This window comes from Megalops cyprinoides, chromosome 6, assembly GCF_013368585.1.
Source record: "Megalops cyprinoides isolate fMegCyp1 chromosome 6, fMegCyp1.pri, whole genome shotgun sequence".
NCBI lineage: Eukaryota > Metazoa > Chordata > Actinopteri > Elopiformes > Megalopidae > Megalops > Megalops cyprinoides.
In genome coordinates, this window is record NC_050588.1 from 6,498,099 (window position 1) to 6,520,833 (window position 22,735).

Below are 22,735 nucleotides of genomic sequence, written 5' to 3' on the forward strand. Positions count from 1 at the left end.
GAATTCCCCTAAAATCTGGAAGAAAGCCCGCGTGATTGCCTTAATTTCACCTAAGGAACCGTGAGGCTAAACGGCAGTTGAAAGTGAGCTGGAATGGAGTTCCTTTGAGTCCTGTGAGTTCCCTGTGTATCTCGGTGTCACCCTGGATAGAACTCTGTCCTTCAAGATGCACATTGAGAAAACCAAGTCTAAATAACATCATCAGCAAACTGACTTCTACTACATGCGGTGCTCATCCTCAGACACTGAGGACTACTGCACTAGCCCTTTGCTACTCTACTGCAGAGTATGTCTGTCCAGTATGGGAGAGATCAGCACATGCCTCCAAGCTTGACTCTGCCCTCAACCGTACTTGCAGAATGATCACCGGGTGCCTTAGACCCACCAACATGGACTGTCTTTACATCCTGGCAGGTATTGCACCTTCAGATGTGAGGAGAGCCCCTGCAAGCAGAAGAGAGAGATCCTGCCAAGCCAGCGACCACAGACACCCCCCTTCAGCCACCAACCAGCAGAACAAAGGCTTGCATCAAGGAAGGCCGTCCTCCACCATGTGCTGCCGGCAGATCCCATCACAGCTAGCACTATGCGCACAATTATGTGACAGGAGAGACTCCAGGGCCTGGCCCCAAACGTCTCTATGGAGCTACCAGCCAGTGAAAATCTACCACCAGGAGCTGATGCTTCATGGAGAGAGTAGAGGTGTCTTAATCGCCTGAGGTCATGCACCGGAAGATGTAAGGTCAGCAGAGAAAAATGGGGTCACTTAAATGGAGACACCAGCTGTGAATGTGGGACAGACCAACAAACCATGGACCATCTCCTAACATGCCCTTTGCTGGCCTCACCTTGCCACATGACTGACGTAGCAGAATATAATGATGTTGGGAAGAACTGCATGAAGTTATTGATGGACTTTATATAGATTACTTTGCTGCTGGACACGATAAGAAGATTAGACCTCAGCCTCAGCTATGCCTCTTAGCACTTAACTGCACCTTCTGAAACTCAACCTCACCCACACCTCTTAGAATTCAACGTCAGCTGCACATCTTAGTATTCAGGATAGCCGATTGTAAGTAGTGCTATGCAGAAATACACCACATAATCTGTGGTGAATTGGTGGATTGATTTTTTTATGTCTAAATACATTCACACTCTTTTTTGAATATATTTATATATGAAATGCATGAAGGTTTGGGGACATTCTCAGCATTACATGACAATATTTTTAATTTGAAATGGTCCCTAAAAGCATATGCTTTTTTTAGTATACTAACAGTACTTATACTGTATTATGTCTCAGAGAACATATGCTAACATTAAACATTCTTTTACAGTATCTTACAAATCTTTTCATCGCAGTCACTAATGCTGTTGTTTGTAGCCACCCATGGAAGAAAAGCAACCAGATACCAACAAAATATATCTCAAACAAGGCAAAATGCGGTTTATTAAGTTCACAGCTTCACTCAAGGTTCAAATTAATTGCTGAGTGGCATTAATTTCTTAAAAGTACAGTTCAAGCACGTAACACTGCAGACAGTAGAAGGGACCATTGAAGGACACAAACGGTGTCCTAAATCTGTGACTCAAGGAGTGATATTACAGTACACAGACACAGGGTCCTATATTCAAAAGTTGTCCCAATGCCTGTTTCATGTACTTAAGGAGGAAAAAGGTTTCAATAATAAGGAACTAATATATTCAAATAAGCAGTTTAGGTGATTAAGTCTACTTAAGAACATAACTAGGGAGAAATAATGAAGCAAGGTGGCTGGGTATGTGCAAGGAGACCAACCATCCTGCATTTAATGTTTTATGATATTAAATCTCACCTAATTTAATGTTATCTATTTATTTGGCCATTGCTCTTAAGCAGTTCAAGCTATAAGACTATTGTGGTATGTATATACATTATATACATCACAACAGAAACAAGAACAACAGAACAATTAATGTACACTTCCTTTTGAACACAGCATACCAGCATACCCAATTCAGGCAACATTCACAAGATCTCCCGTTAATTTCAAAGGAACACAGGACCTGAGCACTTACGCTCACCTGATCACCCAAGTCTGCTTGCCTGAATTAAGATCCTGTACTTGTGCCTTTATTCCTGCCAAGGGAAGAAACTGAGCCACTTTGACAGTCACCCCTTTTAAAATAGGACACCCAGTATATTTAAACATGATTTGTATAATAATTTGGTCCTATACAGCCTCTTAATCACTATATTGAAAAGCACTTAAATTTTATTATATTTTTTTGACCTTTCAACTTTTGACACAGCACTTACTGTTAAGTGCTGGGTTATTATTTTAAACATTTTTAGTTCTTTGATGGTAGATTTTACACAGCGGCCAGCACAGAAGTGAGTAGGGACAGACGCTGACTGGCTGTAGTTGTCCAGTGTAGACTACAGCATCTCTGTGCTGACTTGCCATGACAACAAAACTGCCCACCCTATACGACCTTCCATTCTAACGAGGAGGAGGACACGAGGACGTAGAAAGATGAGCTGGACCAAATTCGGTCCAAGCTTTTAAAAAAAAAAAAAGAAAAAGAAAAAGAAGAGCATTATCAGTCATCCCATTCATCGTCTTCATCATCATCCGCTACATCATCTTCTCCCTCATCTGAAAAGGCAGAGAAAATGAAATCAGATATTTCCAGCATTACAGGTGTAGTCAGTTTTACTTGCAACCTGGTGGCACTCATTTAAACCGACACCCTCTCTGAAAATAAGAAGTGTGTGTTTCTGACATGGTCTTGGGTGATTTATGTTATCGTTGCTTTTTTGTCATCAACCTGCAGGTATCTGACTGCCTTCCTATTAAATACTCTTATGCACTGACACCTGCGAACAGTTCCTTTTTTATTTTACTGAGCTTTAAGTGGAAGGTCCTGTGAGAACAACTTTCAGAAAACTAACAATAATAAATAAAAATGGAGTGTGTGACTGCCTTTAGTCCTATTAAAAAAAAGACGTGAAGAGAAAGGGGGAGAGGAGGAATGTTACCAGAGGAGTGGATGACTTTACTCCTCTTCTGCATGACCATCATGAGTGCTCCCACGATGCCCTCGCTGGATTGGCCCGGGTCAGGCGGGGGAAGGTCAGCGCTCTCCGTGACCTGGTACACACAGTGATGGCGTGAGTGACATCATCAAACGGCACCGAATCTGTATGTCTCCTTGCATTTTATCCACTGTGCTTTCTGGTCATGGATGCCAAAAGATGAGCAAGTGTCTGAAGTGCTGAATTTTGTTTTTCTTGACCTGTAGGTCTTGAGAGCTTTCTTTCTTCCATTTTTTTTTCTCTCTCAAACAAGTCAATAAATTTTTGAGTGTGATTCTTAATCAAAGTCTTTCACTGTGATGTAAGCAAGGCCTCATCCACCACCCTTAAGAATCTCTCCATTAAACTTTGATAAGATAGTGGTATCCAAGACTGCCAAGTATTTCAGTCTAGTTTTGGATAACAAGAGGTCCTTAACTGAAAATATCATCTGGAGCAGTCGATTCTTTCCCTACAATATCCACAAAATCTGAATATTTCTCACTGCATTTGCTGCCCGGCTCTTCGTCCAGGCAGTTGTGCTGTCCTGACTAGACACCTGCAACTCTCTCCTTGCCACTCCTCATCCCTCTCTACTGGTTACAACTTGTGGCCAGAATAATATACAAATCCGTGGTCCTACCCTATGGAACAGCAAGAACTAGACCTTCTTTCATCAAACCATACGCTCCTGCCAGTCTACTCCACACCGCAAACCTCTTGTTGCCTTGCTTTCACGTTCCCTCTGCTCAGTCATGTCTATTCTCTACTCTGACCACCCAGTGGTGGACTGAGCTCCCCACAACAATCAGAACTGCCAGAGGACTGACCATCTTTTTCCACAGACTGAAAACTCATCTGTTCAAACAGCATCTTGTTTCATTGAACCCCGCAGACTGAGCACGTATTCTATGCCCTCAAACATGTTCTCCCTGTCCTCAAACTTTCTTTTGCACCTACCATGGCATTTAATAGAAAGTAGCATGTTATGTAATGACTCCTGCTATTTGATTGTGACACTTATGATTTAGTATTGTCTCTGCTCTTACCCCAACCTTTTTGTCTTGCTCTGGATAACAGCGTCTGCTAACTGACTGTAATGTAATGTAATGCAATGTAATGTAATGTAATCTTACATTTTTTAGCTTCTTCCCCATTCGGATCTGATCTAGTAAGGCCCCTCTACCCCCTCCGCCTGAAGATAGTGAGGGTGGTCCAGACTGGGATGGTGGTGGAGGAGGACCACCACCGGAGGGGGCAGGGGGAAGAGATGGAGGAGGAGGAGGAGGAGGAGGAGGAGGAGGAGGGGGAGGCGGTGGGCCGCCGCCACCTCCGCCTCCTCCTCCCATCGCCATAGCTGGGGCAGGAGGAGGAGGCGGGCCCATGGAGCGGTGCTGGCTGGGGGGCGGGGGAGGGCAGGAGGCAGCAGGAGGAGGGGGTGGTGGAGGCCCCCCTGAGAAAGAGGGAGGCGGAGGGGGTGGGAACCCCCCAGAACCAGAGGGAGGTGGAGGGGGTGTAGGCTGGCTTCTTCCCGCAGGGGGCGGGGGTGGGAGGGGACCTCGGCCTGGTGGTGGGGCGGGGCTCCGGGAGGGTGGTCCCCGCTGAGACTGTCCAGGGATGGGGGGGAGGGGCCCTGAGCGTGGAGGTGGAGGTGCAGGGGCCGCACTACCAGGAATGGGAGGGAGGGGACCAGACCGACCAGGTGGTTGGGGAGGCGGCGCTGGGCCTATGACAGGATAGGAAGTGGAGACAGACACTCGTTAAGATCGCCTGACACAGAGGCAATTTGGCAACAACTGGTACAGTATATGGATGCAGTACAGTACAGTACTGTATCCACCACAATAGGTGAGGGTCGTCCGTCAAGTATATAGACAACCAAGCTGCTTGTTGACAGGTTTTCGTGTTTGAACTGAATGAGGAAACGTGTATTGGGTCTGATGGAGGTCCGGACTGAGCGCCCACCCTGTCTCCTCATCTCCTCTTTGACGGCCTCCATTCCGCCGGACTGCTCGATGACGTCGTAGATGAGCTTGGACGTCTCCGTGTCCGTGAGCATGGACTCGCTGATCCCAGCGCAGGAGAGCAGCTTCTTCAGGTCCGGGTCCAGGTTGTTCGGATCCCATCCCACATGAGTCACGTGCCTGAGAGCGGCGGGGAGGGCAGAGGCTTGGTGAGGTGTCACGGTAAAGACAGGGGACGGCGCTTTGCCACTGCAGTGGGCTCCGCTCCATTCACGGCTCAAGGCCATTCCCTCGTTTTTGACCGAGACCATTGTGCCTTAAAAGTTAATCTTCAAAGAATACCTAAAAATGTATTCATGTAGTACATAATAATAAGCAAAAAAGTGATTATGTGACAAGTGATAAAGTGTTAAAAAGGTATTAATGTTATGATGTCATGCTTGCCTGAACCTCAGCTTGATTAAGGGCTCAGTAAATTCTTCATGTGATCTGTCAGAAAGTTTTTAAGTGCACTTGTCCAGGGAAACTTATATAGCATGCTGCTCCAATAACTGCCTTCTTGTTGCCTGCACGCAGTACTCACGTGAAACCACTAGGGGCTCCTATGTCAGCCTTGGTCAGTTTGGACCCCTTCTTCTTGCTCTTCTTCTCCTTCTTTCCTTTGCTGCTGGTGGCGCGGGCGGGCGGTGGGGCGGGCATCGAACGATAGCGAGACGCCTGGATGTCGGGGTTCTGGATTTCCACTGTTGTCATCGAGGGCGTGGAAGGGCCCCCAGAAAGGAACGCTGGCCCTGATTCACAGAGCAAATGACCATACATAACACACGTGCAGTAAATATTCTTACTATACTCTTACTGCCTTCAGGTGTATGATGCATGTACTTCACTGTTTCACACACCGATGGTCTAACCTACCCATGTCATTTAACAAATGGATATTTGCTCACAGTTTTTAAGTTAATTTGTCCAGAGCAATTTCTACAGTATATAATGTGCATATTGTAGATCTTTTCCCAAAGGCCATAGCGTTAAGCATCCACGGGCCACAAACCTGTAACCAAAGTTACCTTAAACAGCTGCTCCAACAGTTTGTTTTAAATGATTGATTTAAGGAAAATATCATTTAAAAATATAACAAAAAGATCTGTGAAAGGATACACTGTTTTCAGGATCCTTCTGGTAGTTAGGAAAAACCATCAGTCGCAATAGGAGGAAATGATCAGTGAGGATGACTCACCGTTTGGTGTAGGAAGAGGTGGCAGCCCTTCTCTGTCTGCAGAGAGAACACAGCTCTGAGATACAAAACCTCTTTCATACAGGAGACCGGCACTATCTCTTATGTCACTATCCATCCGGGAAGAGCAATGCAAAGTAAGTGCCAGCGTCACCAAATGAGAGGAGTTTGAAAGCCTTTGCAGGGCAAAATTATTTCTACTCCCAGAATGCAACAATCCTTCTATCTTGAACTGATTACAAAGAATACAAATAAGGTGTGATGAAAAATTAAGGCAAGAAAATTTACTCAACTAAATGGATTAAATATTCAACACATTCAGCTAAAGGTAATACCATTAGTTTACTAGTTTACCATTTTAGAAAGTAAGTGGTTTAGTGGAATTTGACACTATGGAATAACCTTAACATATTGTATGTTAATGAAATGTGTATTGTGGGACCAGCCACCTACATTATGTTATATTATTGTCATTTAGCTGACGCTCTTAGCCAGAGCGACTTACATAGGTTACAGTTTTTACATGTTATCCATTTACCCAACTGGATATTTACTGAGGCAGTTCTGGGTTCAATTCTCGAGGGTACAGCAAGAGTGCCTGAGGGGGCGATCAAACCAGCAACCCCTCAGTTACAAGCCCTGCTCCTGCATTTTGCTACACTGCCACCACCTATGAGAATGTGGGATGCAGGGGGAATAAAAACAGAAAAGAGGTACCAAGCTGCCTCATAGGCAACTGAGGCCCGCATGAAACAAATTCTCATACAACAAATCCAGTTTTATAAAGGCTGCACCAAAGGCGCCCAGTGACAAATGGGTAGAAACAAAACAGAAGTTGCATGTGCTTACCATTGGAGGGAGGTGGGGGAAGTTGCCTTTTCTCTGAAGATGAGAACCACAGAAAGAGAGAGAGAGAGAGAGAGAGAGAGAAATGGAGAGAGAGAGATGAGTTTCCATTGCACAACTACCTTGAAAGTCATGTTAAAAGGTTGCTGAATCTTCCTGTGTGTGGCCACATTGTTTGTTCTGTGTGCAACACCTCAAAGTGCCAGATTATTCGGTACAAAGATAACATCTGCCGGATCTTGCAATAATGAACTAATTGTCTCAGAGAGATCTGAATGCTAATAGGACATCCCCAAATAGTTCCAGGCAACATTTTTTTTTTGTTTATTGGTTTGTGTGTAACATTTACCTATTAGAACATTTAACACTGATGTTACTCTGGTCACACAGACTTGCCAGACCTTGCCTTAGCGTAGACTATGCTTGATAACAACGAAATGAACTTGTACCAAAGTGGAACATGAAGTGCTGCAACGAGTGACCGTTGCATGAGTTGAAAAAAACGCTGTGGCTAAACCACGACCAAAGTCATCAAAACTCACAACTAGAAATTGTTTCGTGAACAAGTCTGCAAGAATTTATGACATGTCCTGCAGAGTTGTTGCATATTCTGTAGACTGAATGTCCCAATGTTCCAATTATCAAGCCATTTAACCACAATCAGCAACCGCTACCTGTACTGTGGAATACTTTGCCATCATGACTGCACTTGCTATGTCTAAGCATATTATTAAGCATACACAACCAGTATTGTCCAGACTGTGGATGTCAAATTTCATTGAGCTTATGCTGTCATTGTTCTAAACCATTTCATTTGTACTGCGTGCTGTATGACTGCCTCGCAGTTATCAGTTTCTGTGTGTGTCTACTCTGATCATTTTCTGCCACAACAGAGATGACTGCATTCATCCTGCAGCTCTTTGAGTGCCACACTCAGAACCGGGTCATCGTGACCGACCTTGACGATTAGCTCTTTGGGTGATCTTCTCTTCCACCATGTTTCTGAACACTTCTGCCTCTTCCTCACTAGCGAAGTTCAGCCCTGCTTGGCAGTCCTGCAACAGAACCGCAGAACACAATTGTACTCCATTTGGATATAATTATTTATGAAGTTATAGATTATATAATAATTATGCAGTTAGAGATTCATACTGATTAGTACTTCAACTGAAAAATATGTTTTCCTCTAACGGTCCACATAGGGCAAGGTTGCGTATGCACAATTTTGTGTGTACATGTGTGGGTGTGTGTGTGTGCCTGGGCATGTGAGTGGGTGTATGTGTATGCATGCATGAATGTATGTATGGTACATGTGTTTGCATGAGTGGATATACAAGCATGCCTGATTGTGCATGAGTGGGTCAGTTTGCATGCATTAGTATACATCTGTACATGCCCATGTCCTCTGTCTACCAAATTTAGCCCCAGATTACTGCGACCCTCCACAGGATTACAGCATTGCCAGAAATGATTGGCTGCAAGGAAGGATGCGTGACAATGCAGTCCAGTAATCTTAGGATCTGAAGTAGCTTTAAAGATCAGCTTTAGAGACAAGAGCCTTCAGGCAAAGTGAAACTTGCCCTTGGTCGTGGCCTGACCTTTGACCTGGAACGGGGGTGTGGGGGGGTGGGTTTGGGGGGGCGTAACATATACTCACGTCCGCAGGAAAGGTATGGAAGTATGGTGTGGGGGAGGAATACATCAGCTGGTTGTACAGCTCCTGCTCCCATATCTGCTTCCTTTCCTGAATGAAACACAAGCCACAAAGCAGTGTCACAAACCCAGACCAGGAGGCAGAAGCAACAGGCGCCTGAACCCTCTAATGCTCGCTTCCAGAAATGTGTCAGTGCCACCCTTTCATCTGAGACATGTCTGCTAATTCAATTCATTGGCTAACTAATCCAAAAGCACTCTATGACTTTGAAGGGCGGAAGGAGAGGCGCCGGGGACCTTGATGTCAAAGAGGCGGATGAAGTAGGAGCGCTGAGGGTTGTCCTTGACGAAGCAGACAACGCCGGTGTGCTGCAAGCTCCAGACAGAGGGGCTGTGGGGCAAGGCCATGTACAGCTGGACCACGGCGGTGGCAAGACTCTGCAGGGACAGACAGGACAGCTGTTCAGAGACCCTCAGAGTGGGACCGCCAATCATTGTCTGCTGTGGAGAATGTTCTGTTCACTGTCCATTATGTTTCAATATAGCACATTGTATTGGTTTAACAGACAATCTTAGTCAAAGCAGCTTGGCTAACAGTTACATGTTACTGGCTGTTACATTCTTACATTTTACCCATGTATACTGCTGGATATTTACTGAGATAATATGGGTCAAGTACCCTTCCAAGGATATAACAGTAGTGGCAAACCTGTGCATTGAACTGCCAGCTCTTAGGATACAAGCTCTTTTCTGTACCACCATACCACACTGCTGCCAGTTCAGAGTTATAGTATTTGTGAATGGTTTGATTTGACCTTTTGAGTGGGGTGTTTTTTTCCTGATATGTCTGCATTGATTCACTACCCCTTAAGAATCAGTTGATGCAACTTTGTCTTTACCAGAGTTATTGTAAACATAGGGTCAAATGACGGCAAAGTTTTAGGACCGTGTCTGCACAGAGTGACAGGATATGGTGAGCCCTGGTTATATGTTGATATACATCATAATGCATTCCCCACTGCTATCTCTGCTCACCCTTCAAGATCACTTCCCCTTTAAAAGAGCAGTAGAAAGCTGGTCAGGTTACTAGCTTTACTTGTGAAGGAAGGAAATTGACCACGCATATTTCCCCCGCAATGAACCCCCAGCAGTGGAAAAAAACACTCAGCCTCACCTCAAGAAGGTTTTCTGCGCTATGCATAAAATCCACTCAAGGTTGCTTTTTTCTATTTACATACAGCATTATTTAGCACAATCTTCAGAGAAAAAACTACAGGAAACTGTGGCTGGAGTGCTTGGAGAGGGTCAAGACAGCAACAAAAAAGTGATAAGAGCATCTACTAAGCAAAAAAATGTACATTTGCTCAGCAGACATCTTATCTACAGCAATGTCTACAGCTTACCATTTCTTCTGTGTCATCCATTAAACAGCTAGATATTACCCGAAGCAATTAAAGGTACAACTGCAGTGGTCAACCTGGGAATGGCACTGAAGCCCTGGTCTTGTCCACTTAAACTATCAGTCATTTAGAGGTGAAGGAAATGCCCACAGTGGCAGACAAAACTGGCTTTTTTTCCACCAGGGATAAGCGCCACTGGGGACTGCAGGGCCCACCATGTGAAAAACAGCCACATGGGCAAGCAGGTGTATCAGAGGACCGCATTAATTTCATCCTGCACCCCCACACAAATGCCTGGTAAGATGATCTTAAGCAACACAACTGTCAGGGGAAAATACCAAAAAATCCCAATGTTAATATATGTTTCTTTTTCATTTTGAGTTTCATGGATGCATGCCATCTTCTGGTATCTTTCATGTTTTTGTTCTTTCAGAGTAGCTATGAATATGATTGATGTTTCATAGAGAACGTCACTGGTTTAGATCAGTGCCTGGGAAAAATAAGGCGTCTTAATTATAAATGAATGCTACATTTCTCATTTCTCCATATGTGAACTATTAGGGGGATCACAATTATTATGGAGTCATAAAATCTGTGACCATGGGGCATAATATTTGAATGCTCAGTTAAATTTTCAGACTTCAACTAAGCTTTCTTCAAGCACAAAATGTGCTTGTCAATGTTTTGTACTCTCAGCTGCAAGAATTGTAATGACGTTGAAACGACTGGATAACAATAACAATAATAGACCCAAAAGACATTATTTTTGATACCAAGTTTGACCCAGTATGATTATTGATTTCTTAAATCATGGCAACAGCAATGCTACATTAGCAGGTGTGTATATTCATACTTTACACAACTTACTAAGTCCCTGGTTTTAGTGTACTGCTTAAAATACAATAGCAATCTTACAAAATATGCATTAAGCATAATATATATACATGTATATATATATATATATATATATATATATATGTTTTTTTTTTTTTCTGTCAGCATGGCTGAACACAAGTTAATATACAGGTTAATATGACGGTGTGGATAATGACATAGCAACACAGACTAACAGGAGAAAACAAATGCAGTTGGCAACATAGCGAACGGTGACAGACAGCTTAATTTGGCGATGTAACGGGGCGGAAAGAGGTGAAGGGCTTGTCTTGCTTCATTGCCCCATGTCGCCTCACTGAAAGATGCTAGACTGAAACGAGCGGTTTCCTGTTCGGTTCCCCTTTTCATTATGTGCTATGACGGTAAGCTACACAATGAAGACGACCTGTTATGTTCGTGCAAATTATTTTAATGCCAATTTTATAATAAACCCAAAAAAGTGTGGTTTAAAAATACAGGAATTGGCTCAGCTTTAATTAGGGAGCCAGGCACCTGGGTTGAATCTCATTGTTTTTGTACTTTTTTAGTTTTCTCTGCCCCTAAAAAAGGTGACCTGGTATGTTTCCTTTTGATGTTTAGTCTTGCTACAAGCTGTGTAGCTTCTTCATTTTATTGGGTTTTACACTGGGTTTTTACAGGTTTCTTTAAATAAATGTGTTCATTTTTTTATTGTGATTGTATTGAGTATTTTTGTGCTTAATATTATCAGTGCAGAAAGCTCTGTTGTTGAATTATGTAGTATAATTTTATACAGCAACGTAAATAGAGAATGAAACATTGAAAGAATCTCCACATCCAGTTGGTTTGGAAGTTTGTTTTGGATACGTAGTTGGGATCTACATTGTGAAACCTCTGACAGTGATGTAATCATAACAGAATGAGAGTTGAAGCAGTGAAAAGACTGTTTGGAAATTTACTGGGTATATTTTTGATTTTTGGGACCACCAAAAATTTGTGCAGCATGAAACCAACGTGTTCAGGTAAAACTGGAAATGAACCACTGAAAAAGGAATCCAAACTTTGGAAGTGATGTCTCTTTTTTCCCTCTGTTTTCTGAACATGCTGGGCATGAATTGTCTCCAAAAGGATAGTGTCTCGCTATGGGCTAGAATGGGATATTGTCACCCTTAGAAGGTTATGGGACAGCCGTGGTAAGGTGTTTCTGCCTTTGGTTACTCTTTTGTAACCAAAAGGTTGCTGGTTCAGTTCCATGCTAGAGCACTGCTGTTGTTCCCTTGGGCAAGGTACTTACCCGCAATTGCCTCGGTAAATATCCAGCTGTGTAAATGGTTAATATATAAAAACCTTATAAGTTGCTCTGGATGATAATTGAATGTATTTATCCCTCTCAGAAAATACCAGCAGAACCATCTTATTTCCCTGATCTGAAACAAAGTTTAGCAGAGCTGAACTGAGAACAAATTATTTTGACCCAAATGTGAGTCACTTTCAGTTGAACATGGTGTGAAAGTGCCCTAAGACACACCTCTCCACATATGCAAACATCAGTCTTAGCACTCATTGAAGTTCCAGCCCAAACCCCTCCTATCATGATCAGTGGGATATTTCTTAATGTATTTCAAAATACAATTCTCTGTGAAAAATTGCCGTTGCTTGGTGGTAGGTGAGTTTCCAGTGCCAAAACTCTGAAAAAACTCTGGAAAAGTCTTCCTGCTCCTATTTCCTTGCCTGTCTCGATAAAAGAGCCAGTCAGCAGAAGAGATAGCACCACAAGTAATGGACACCTGTTGGATATGCACGTAGTCAATTGAATCAATTCAGTAAAATGAATAGGACTTGCCAGGAAGGCTATAGACACTGTCCTCTGTCCTCTTTTTAAATCAACTTTGGAGATTGCTGAACTCGCCAAGCTGAGTTTGTGGATGAAAAAGTCACATTGGCATTGATTGGGCATCAATGTTTAGGATAAATGTTGTTTGGATCCAGGGATCCAGTGTCATACTAATGTTTATTCTAATGCAAATTTGGTGTTTAAAGACTGACAGACAATTCTGAGTCTTGTTAACTGCTATAACAGTGCTGTAGTCTAAAGGACAAAGTGAAACCAAAGGTAACACTCTTCACACTTAAACTATCAGACCAGTTGCTGGCCCCACATGATACTGGTTTCACTGCCTGCTCTGTGGCATTCTGTCAACCACATGGATGCACATTTCTCTACCAAGTGATTGTGGCTACAAGGAACCCCGGTGAACTGAAACGTCGAACTAGCAGGAAAGAGCCTCAGTTCATTTGTCTGTGAGCAACTGCTATCTCCAATTATAGCAACACAGGAAGAGCTTAAGAAAGCACTTCCTGTCTCTCTTCTCAGAGGCCTTGTCAAGTAAAGATGTGCAGAAGTCCCAACTAATGGTTTGATGGCAGAGTTGTGTAGTAAAGCTAAGGCATTTACATTTCACCAGTATTAATAAGACAGCTCTCATTTTTGTACTGGCTTGCACTGTTAACATGTGTGCTTCATTGCGGAAAGATCCCAAGCTTTAAATCTTTACATTACACACCATGTCAGAGTTTAGTAGCACATCTGAGTCACCTTCATTACATCGTAACCATGACAATCGTTTTGGGTCCATAAAGGGGGGGAGTAGAGGAGGAGAGCCATCTAGAATTTACATTCCACAGAGGTCTACTACAGAACCTACAGAGAACATACAAATACATCTGAGAGAACAACCCAATATCTTTTAGAAAACACAGATTGCTATCTTGAGGGAATGACTTCATGTCGAGAGACTGAATTCCCTAACGGTAGCTTGTTGCTCCTCAAGATATTACATCATCACTTCAAGACAAGCTTTTTGTTCCTTCAGACTAAGTCATTTCCATGAAACATATAATCCCTGTAAGGGTCCTTGGTTTGCTGTAAAGCTCAGTTTGAACAGAGTCTGCTGTACGTAATAAATCCTGTTTTTGAATTACATGGCACTACTAGACCCATGTGTGCCTGTTTATTACACGCTCAGCTGTAAAGCCCCAGCAACCCTGCAACACGCATCTTATCCATACCACCACACACATTTTCCAATCAAAAGAAATTATTTATCCATTCGCTGGATAATACATTAAAAATGATTCTCTGATTCGCACAAAAGTTGGTACATATAATAATACATAATCTGCAAACTTCAACACATCATTTGTTCAAAATTTTAGCTTAGAGCTGTTTAGAACTAAGGTTATGACCTCTGTAAGACAAAAATGTCATGTACATATATATACATAATTGTGAATGTTTTTTTCTCATTGCATTAATCATTCAAAAAATATTTTTATGAATGTATAAAATATTTGCTGTTTGGATAAGCATGCATCTTTGGGCTTCATGCTTATAAAGTTATCAATCCACAACTGTTTTTTAACAATTACACCAAATGTCTTGTTGTAGGGGGCTTAGCAGTTGTGAATGTACAACTTTTGTTGCAGTAGTTCAAGCAGTTTGAGAGCCAGTAATGCAGAGTGTATCTCCCCAACTGTGGCTGTTATTTGAAGAAAAAAATGTATTGTACCATAAATAATTTTTTTTGCTCTTTGGAGTTCACTGTTTGTGCTTGCCCATTCCAGGATTGCTGCTTGGAACAACAGAAACCTCAGTCTTATGGCCAGATGTGATCCTGGCTCACAGTTCATGCAACCCTTTATAATCTGCCAACGGCCTTGTTAGCTGCTTTGGATAAAACTGTCTGCTAAATGAATAAATGTAAATACTTAGTAACATGTCATAATTATCAATAAACTAAAATGAATACATTTCAGTTGTCTGGAACTTCTTTTTACTGAATTCAATTAAGTTAGACATGGGCTCATCAAACTCTACATACACCACTGATTCTAACACTTAAAAATGCCTTTCTGTTTCAGTATGAAACCTTATAAGCCAAGATTGAATTGCATCTGCATAATATGATGTCATTACTACCTAACCCTGCTGATATTCACTCCTCTGTTAATCACATCTGGTAGCAATGGAAGCATTACAGATACCACACTATACATAAGTACAAGATTGTAGTCTAAACTCTAACATCTACCATCTTTAGTTCACAGTTAAAACATAGATCAGCACTTTGATAATGTTGCAATCACAATTTCATAAGAGTCAGCAGGGGAAGTCAGCTACAACTAGAAAAGCATAATTACATAGGACACAAGCAGAGTACACATTCATTGGAATCGGCGGAGAGCCCCACCGCTTAGGGAAGTGCTCCAAAATAGTTGTTGAAAAGTCACCTATTGCAACACACGCTGGCCAGAATAATGGCTATTAGTGTCTCTGGAATGTTCACAAGTGAATTCCGTGCACAAGCTCACCACTAGTTTCACAGTCCACCACTGCCTGTTTGTCTGCAAGGCATATTCCCAAATGTAGCAACTAGAGTCAGTCCTAATGGGAAGAGTTCATCAGACTAGTGAACCATGACCATGTTTTCCACTGCCATAACCAACACCCAGTGGAGCTCTGATGTACCCTTGCTGGGTGCTTTAGTAGGCTGTTGGGCTGAACAAGTACAACTACTTCAGACCCGCTAGGACACTGGTACTGCCACTTTGCTGTTGCTACATATTGCCAGGCTTAGCAAAGCAACATGTGGCCAATACAAGAGGAGAGTGGCCTACACAAAGACATGCAAGGAAATATCAGCGACCAACATAAAAACCACAATACTGAACTGAGACCCAAGCCCTCTGAATGAATCACAGACACTTGAGAATCTCTAAACAATATGCAAGGCCATCTCGACATGACATGTTGGGAAAGTGCACTGGAAGCATACACAGGAGAACTTATAGTTTGTGATTTGTGTTTCTAGTCGCAGCTGTTTTTTTTTTTTTTTGTAGCCATTCGCAAGCTCCCATTGCCCGTTCTCGAACTCCTTGCTCACTTGGACAAGGACAAGGACCATTGAGATAAATATTTTGCTGAGCGCTCAATACATTAATCAACGCTCAATACATTAATCAAAGTGTCAAACATTTCTTCAATCTAATAGCTATTTGTTTCTTGAACATTTACCCATAGGCTGTCCGCCTATGTGATTTGTCATTAACTGTGGCTAGTTACGTAGCACCAGCTATTATGGGGCTTAAGTCACACAGATCTACACTCCGTGGTTCCAGTTCTGCCCCAGACAGAAAAAGACTGCAGGAAAGCAGAAATAAACAGAATTTTACAGCTTTAGGTCTTGGATCCTGGTTCTAGTTTAGACTGGGGAAAGGCTGTTTTCTGTAGATGGAGATCTCCTATACATAAGGAACTTCAGCTTTACAGCACAAAAAATGTTGATATCTTTGCACTGCACACCTTCAATGACATTATGGTACATATCTCTCTAGCTGCATTATAAACTGAGTTGTGTATTTCAAATGACAGTTTCAGTTTTTAAAATTCCCATCAGCCACAAGATCTTCTGGTCCCTGCCTTTGATTCACAGATTTATATCATGGCCTATATTAGATTAACTGCACACTTGTAGTTGATCCCATGAGTAGGTTGCACAATAGCAGCTTTATGAGTGGTAGCATTCATAATGAATAAACCCCACACACTGATACTTTTGCCTACCTTGCTTAATTTGTAATTCCAAATTTGCAAAATCCATCTTCCAGTGAACAGTTTCTCTAATATTCACCCTTCAGATGAACTCTTTAATGTTACTCCAGTAAGAAAAACAGACTGCATAGCAATGAAGCACTGCGTCTCTTGAAACCTCTGTCCTGGTTTTGTTTGGACATAGGACATCTGAATATTTTGAATGTTTTCTCCAAAATTTCATTTCAAAGCACAGATTTGAATTTTTAACTGTAGCCCCGACAATTTTCCAATCTCAAAAAGGATTTTCAAAAAGCGCTCAGGTGCATCAGCATTATGGAGGTCTCTTGCCGTTGCCTCTGTGTAACATGGCCTGAGGAACCTGACCTTGAGGTTAAGGCCAGGCTAAGTTTGTCCCTCCTCTGGCACGCGTCCCATCATTCCATTTACCTGTCACCGCAGACACAATACTCTGTAATCCTGGCAAATGCCCCCACCAGCCCCCCCAACCCCCCCAGACCCATTCTTCCACCCGAGCGCCCTCCACTTACAACACACCTCCGGCCCAGCAGGTCAACGACACGTTCATTCTCCTGGCAGCTGAGGAGAGAGCTGGGGTTGTTCTCCTGTGTCTTGGACTTCGATCCTCGACTCATCGTGTCCCCCTAAAACCTAAACCTCGCTCCCTCCCCGCTCCCGCTCCGACAGACAAACTGGTGTCGTTTAAAATAAAAAGACGGTTTTGGGGTTTTTTTTTTTGCTTCAATTCTCCCCAAAAGAGCTGAAGAGAGAAAGAGAGAGCACGCTGGTAGAGGAAAGAATATTTCACTTCCGTATTTAATGTGATGTTAGCTCAGCACGCTGAGCCCACAAACAGGAAATGAACCGCCACGCTTGTTTTCTTTTTTGCTGCTGTGCTGGTCTGAGTTTACTTCTTCTTTTTTTGTCGACAAGCTCTGATCTCCTGCAAAGTCTGTCTCTCTTATTGTATTTCTACGACCATTATTACACTCACTACTGTGAATAGGAATAATAATCATTAATAAACTAGATGGAAGCAATGATGAATAGGGGCCAGGCAATATGGCCGCTGGTCCCTGAGATGGTGGAATGATATGAGCGTGTACTGTTGTGCATAATTTAAATAAAAGTGTTCAATATTGGACATGCAGCAACTTGTGTTGTAAGTACGTGTAAATCTGAAATGTAGAACAATTAGAAGTGCGATTGTTTTTGTTTCTTGTTTTTTTTTTTGTGAGTAATTCATGTGTAATGAATTTTTAACCCTATCAACATTCCATTAAGATTCAAATCCATTCCAGTTCTTGAAATATAAATTCATTTCAAGTTTTTCATGCAAAATCCAACCCATATATGAAACTCCCTAACTACATGCAGAGCTACAGAGACGTGAATGAATTACGTGTGAAACCAGAGTTTTTAAACATTTCTAGTGAAAATGTACATAGGGTCGCTCTTAACCTTCTTGCACCACTAACAGCTCAGTCCTCAATGAGCACATTATAACCATAGCATTTCACCTGACATGGCATGCATTTTTCTTATGACAGCTTGCCTGGCTGGCACACAATAAAATGCACATTCTAGCCAAGACCGCTGCTGGCAACACTGTAAGCAATTCATTTCCTACGTGAATTCAAAACCTGTTAGAACACTGTCTCAAGGCAATTTGAAAAGGCTAAAATGTAATTGGTGTGTGGCAATCATATTTCAGCATTGCCTTGGAGATGGGAAGCTCCCCGACCACACGAAACAGTGGATCCATCTGTTTAAACTGCAGACACTGCATGCTATCACTCCTTGCGGTGAATGGCACCTGCAGGTTCGTACATGAGGATGTTGCTTGTAGTGGGTAGGTATCAAAATGCTGGCATTTGCAAGAACCCCTGGAGAGAAGGACCACCAGGCTCTCTCCAAGGAGATCTGAGGCATGCCCCTTACGTCTTTGCAGCAGGATGGGCTGCTGAACCCCTACTCTAACGGGAGCCTCTGAAATCAAACAACAAGCTCTCCCCGGGTGCAAAGGGGTGGGGCCCGTTAAACGCACCCCTCGACTGGCTGGTTTCTACGCTCACACCGACCTTTCCCCCGCTACTGCCGAGAGCATCGCCCTCGTCTGTAGCATTGCCGCGACCTGCTTTGCCACAGACCACAGGCATGTCTGTGTGTGTGCAGCAACACAGCTGGACTTCCTCTAGAAGCACAAAAAACAGGGTGCCAGCCAGCGTGAGCGCACACACCCGCACAGAGTGCAAAGTGTGTGGCAAACCCTAACTTTTGCATTCTGTCCGTTCGAAAAAAAAAAAAGAGACACTTGCGCTGGTTTGTAGTTGCAGATGAGTTAATGGGACAACTGGCAAGGAAAAAAAAGGGATGAAATGTACCAATTCTTCTACTGAGTGACTTTCATCAGCTCTTCAGTGTATGTGAGGTCACACTTCTATTTTTGTAGGTCTACAGAACAGGTCACAAGTATTTTTGTTCCTTAAATTTTTAAACATTTTTAAATGTAAACTGATATATGTTTTTTTTTTTTCGATATGGGGAGTGAGGAATGCCACTCCTCTGAGAGTGCATGTCTGTCTTGTAGTCATATGTCCATCATTAGCAGAGGGAGGAGTCTTTGCATACTCTACTTTCCATAAACCTGTCAAATGTAAATTAGTTCCTTACATTATATTATTGTCATTTTGCAGACCCTCTTATCCAGAGCAACTTACATAGGCTACAATACAGCTGGATATTTACTGGGGCAATTGTGGATTAAGAATTGATTCTCCAGCAGGGAACCAGCCACCGTTTAGTTACAAGCCCAACTGATCATTACTCTTAATGCACGCTCAGTTCTTTGTGCACAGCATAAACCTAGACAACAACCACTGTAATATAATCTATATTGTTGTAATTGTAATTGATCTGAAGTTAATAGTAAGGGTATACAGAGGGAGCACACACATTCCGTAACACAGACAGACAGACAGACGGATATGAGCTCCTGCTCTGCAGCGGGAATGGTGTCTGCAAACAGGTCACGCTGTGGAAAGAGCAGAACTCCATGACCTCTTTTGGAGACACACCCCTGAGCCCATAACTTGACACAGGCTTTCTCAAAACTCTCGAGCCTAGAGTCCACGGCCTCCGCTTCTCGTAATGCAGTAGCCTATATTTATGGAAGTTCCCTTTTTGTAAGCATCGAGCAGAGCGTGTGAGAGTATTAATTACACATTGAAACTTAATAGCTGCATCTCGTGCCTATTAGTCACAAGATCGAGATGGGATAATGTAATTCAATGTAAATGCAATCTACAGTTGAAACTCTGACACGAGAAACTTGTGAGAAACTTTCTTTGGTCTGAATTTCTTTAAATGCTTTATGAATACAACCCAGTAATTTGCATTCCTAAAAAGTGACTACATCTTTGAGGAAAGTTTTAGGACAGGGAGGAACTCTTAGTAGTATCTCAGCTAGTTGTAGCATCCTATAATCATTGCTAACTTTGTCCTTAGAATGAAATCTGTTTATTTGAATGGTTTGTGTGGATTTGTTTTAAATAAATTCATCATGATCACATGAATATGATTTTAGCTCCTAACACCATCAGAGATCTGCACAGTACACACCTTAAAGATTGTTGTAAGCAAGTACTTTCATGAATTTGGGGCCAGAAGAAAATATCTACTGTTAACAACTGTAAACAAGGATGCAGGCCCTTTAAAATGTGTGCAGTAACAAGCCACTCCCACTGTATTTTAGTAATGTTTCCCTTGATTAGGTCATTCAAAAGAGCATGACTAGTATAGTGAACTTACAATGTCAGACATGTCAAGGCAAACACACTGCTAAACTGAATATACTGTTACTCTTTGCTGGTTATCTCTTCTGTGAGGGAGAGCCTTCACCCGTACCCAAAAATGTCCGACATGAAGTGTCAGTAATGATTTTAGTTTAAACTCTGTTTGTTTTGTGTCAAGAATCCTTGTCTTTTAATTGCATTTAGCTCATTCAACCAACTCCACTGCGCACTGGTTCATTGTATTTGTTAAATTGTCATTGCCTGTTTAATTATGCATGTGAGTTAACAAGCTATACCTCTGCCAATAAGCAATTAGCCTGTGATTAAATACAGCTTTGTTGCTTCAAAAAGATTTTCATGTGCTGCAGTTTTTATAGTTTTTGTTTTAAAATAGCTTATTTGATTTTCAGCACTTTTTTTGCTTCCCGTTTGTTTCATGTGAGCATTGGGAAGCACCATAACGTTGGAGAGTCTGCCTCCAGCTGTGGCATTTGCAGAACATTTTCCACACTGCTTTTCTTTGCTCTCCTCTCACCCTCTCCTTCAACTGGGCAGCGGCGTTGTAGTAAAGAGCAGGGCCCGTAAGCCAGCGGTCAGGGTTTTAAATTCAAGGGTGGGGTGCTGGTGCTGTACCCCTGGACAAGGCACTTAAATATTCACCTGTGTAAATGAATAGTGTAAGAAGTGGAAAATGTGTCAGTTGCTCTGCATAGGAGTGTCTGTTGAGCAAATCTAAACATAAAAAAGTCTACAAAATAGGAAGACCTCCAAGATGTAATTGTATCATTCTTAAGCTATGGCATTTTGTGTATTAGGGCTCTTATGCAGCGATGCTGACAAACGGCATCCAAAAAATTAGTTTCACAAATTTGATTGTTGGTAGCACACAATGTAGTAAAATTTGCACATTGGCCCGTTGATTAATTTGAAGATTGTTTAACCATTTAAAAAATGTGGAACATATAATGACAAAAATCATACTTGCAGATAGCAAAATGTAGACATGTAGAAGGTTTTAGGACTCTGCTATGGATGACACATGTAAGGATGGTATAAACTGCAAATGTGTTCATTTTTTATTATGCTTTGCTTAAATATGTTATATCGCCATCGTGTGGCCAAACAGTGCCATGCTCATTGGGTTATCATTTCAGTTGTTGAAAAATGGTTCAACAGGAGTTACAACAAATTAATTTGTATTTCTTATTTCACATCTTTATGTATCACTGTGATCTCATGAGTCAAACCTGCTTTTGATCAATTGCTGCGGGATTCATGAAATCTGCTCATACAATTGCTCACAGGAGACGCTGAACACCGGTTAGGCTGAAACCTAAGTATTAATGTTGGGGTATACAGTCAAATTCAACCTCAGAGTATCTGTCTTGTGGTCTGAGATACCGGATTAGCCAGAACAGCTCGGTTCAACTGACCAGTCTTTGTAGATCAGGGAGAGGAAACCCTGGTCCTGGTACATCAGCCGTAGTCTAGGAGTAGTCTGCCCGTTTTAAATTTGTCAAATGTCCCTATTGAATTAGAGTGCTGTGCCATCATGTCTATATGGACTCAAGTTTTATTTATATATACATTTATTTATATATACATTTCATATATTTACAAATTTCAATCCAAATCTAAAAAAGGCAATCCATGTTAAAGACAATATGCATTGCCTGCCAATTTAGCCAGGTAAAATTTAAATGAGACACCAAAAGGTCATTATGTCAATCTACCTATTCAGTAAAATGAACACATTTTATACATCAAGATGGAAATTTCCAGAATGGTTACTGCTACCTGTACCAAATTAATTTTATGGCATGTGGTCGACCCAATCAGAATGTGACTAGCACCTTATTACAGATGCAGCTTTTCCATGTTTGGCATGGTAATCCATCAAATCCATGTTGTGCTCCTCCCATCCCGAATATGATGCGTGGCATATGTAATTGACAGTGTATGTTTAACCTCAACACAACTCATATGACCCAACAGAAGTAAAACACCAAAAAATGTACTTGCTGTAACTAGAATTAAAGTCATAAAATACTTTTTTTAACATGTGAGCATTCATATCTGGAGGTATTCCAGATATGACAATGCAATTTAGGTCAAGTACAGCATAAGAAATAAGAATCCCAATGACCCCTGCACTAATAGAACCAGAACAAACAAATATACAATATGTTTTAAACAAATATATTGTATCCAGTATAGAACACAGATATCTATCTGATATCTGTACAATCCAGGTATCTGAGTTTCAAAATAGTTCTGAGAAACTAACCGGCTAGGTATGTAGTGGCAGAGCAATGGGCAC

The 22,735-nt window shown here is 42.0% G+C and overlaps 1 protein-coding gene across 1 annotated transcript; it reads right to left on the reverse strand.

The window, feature by feature from the left end:
- Positions 1-1,452: 1,452 nt before the first annotated feature.
- Positions 1,453-17,366, reverse strand: LOC118779438 (wiskott-Aldrich syndrome protein-like). The gene is made up of 11 exons (XM_036531557.1): positions 17,152-17,366; positions 9,056-9,196; positions 8,763-8,849; positions 8,064-8,160; positions 7,109-7,141; positions 6,263-6,298; positions 5,609-5,816; positions 5,027-5,205; positions 4,198-4,787; positions 3,026-3,137; positions 1,453-2,642 (listed from the first exon to the last, which is right to left on the reverse strand). The coding sequence occupies exons 1-11, from the start codon at positions 17,254-17,256 to the stop codon at positions 2,587-2,589; spliced, it is 1,644 nt and encodes a 547-aa protein (XP_036387450.1). The 5' UTR covers positions 17,257-17,366; the 3' UTR covers positions 1,453-2,586.
- Positions 17,367-22,735: the final 5,369 nt, after the last annotated feature.

What these genes read in the sequence shown, in the direction of transcription:
- LOC118779438 (XM_036531557.1), bottom strand. Translation starts at nt 17,256, where the DNA reads ATGAGTCGAGGATCGAAGTCCAAGACACAGGAGAACAACCCCAGCTCT. An exon ending in AGAGGAGATGAGGAGACAGG is followed by an intron (nt 4,788 to 5,026) that starts GTGGGCGCTCAG and finishes ATCCTGTCATAG; the next exon opens with GCCCAGCGCCGCCTCCCCAA. An exon ending in TGGGGAAGAAGCTAAAAAAT is followed by an intron (nt 3,138 to 4,197) that starts GTAAGATTACAT and finishes TGTGTGTACCAG; the next exon opens with GTCACGGAGAGCGCTGACCT.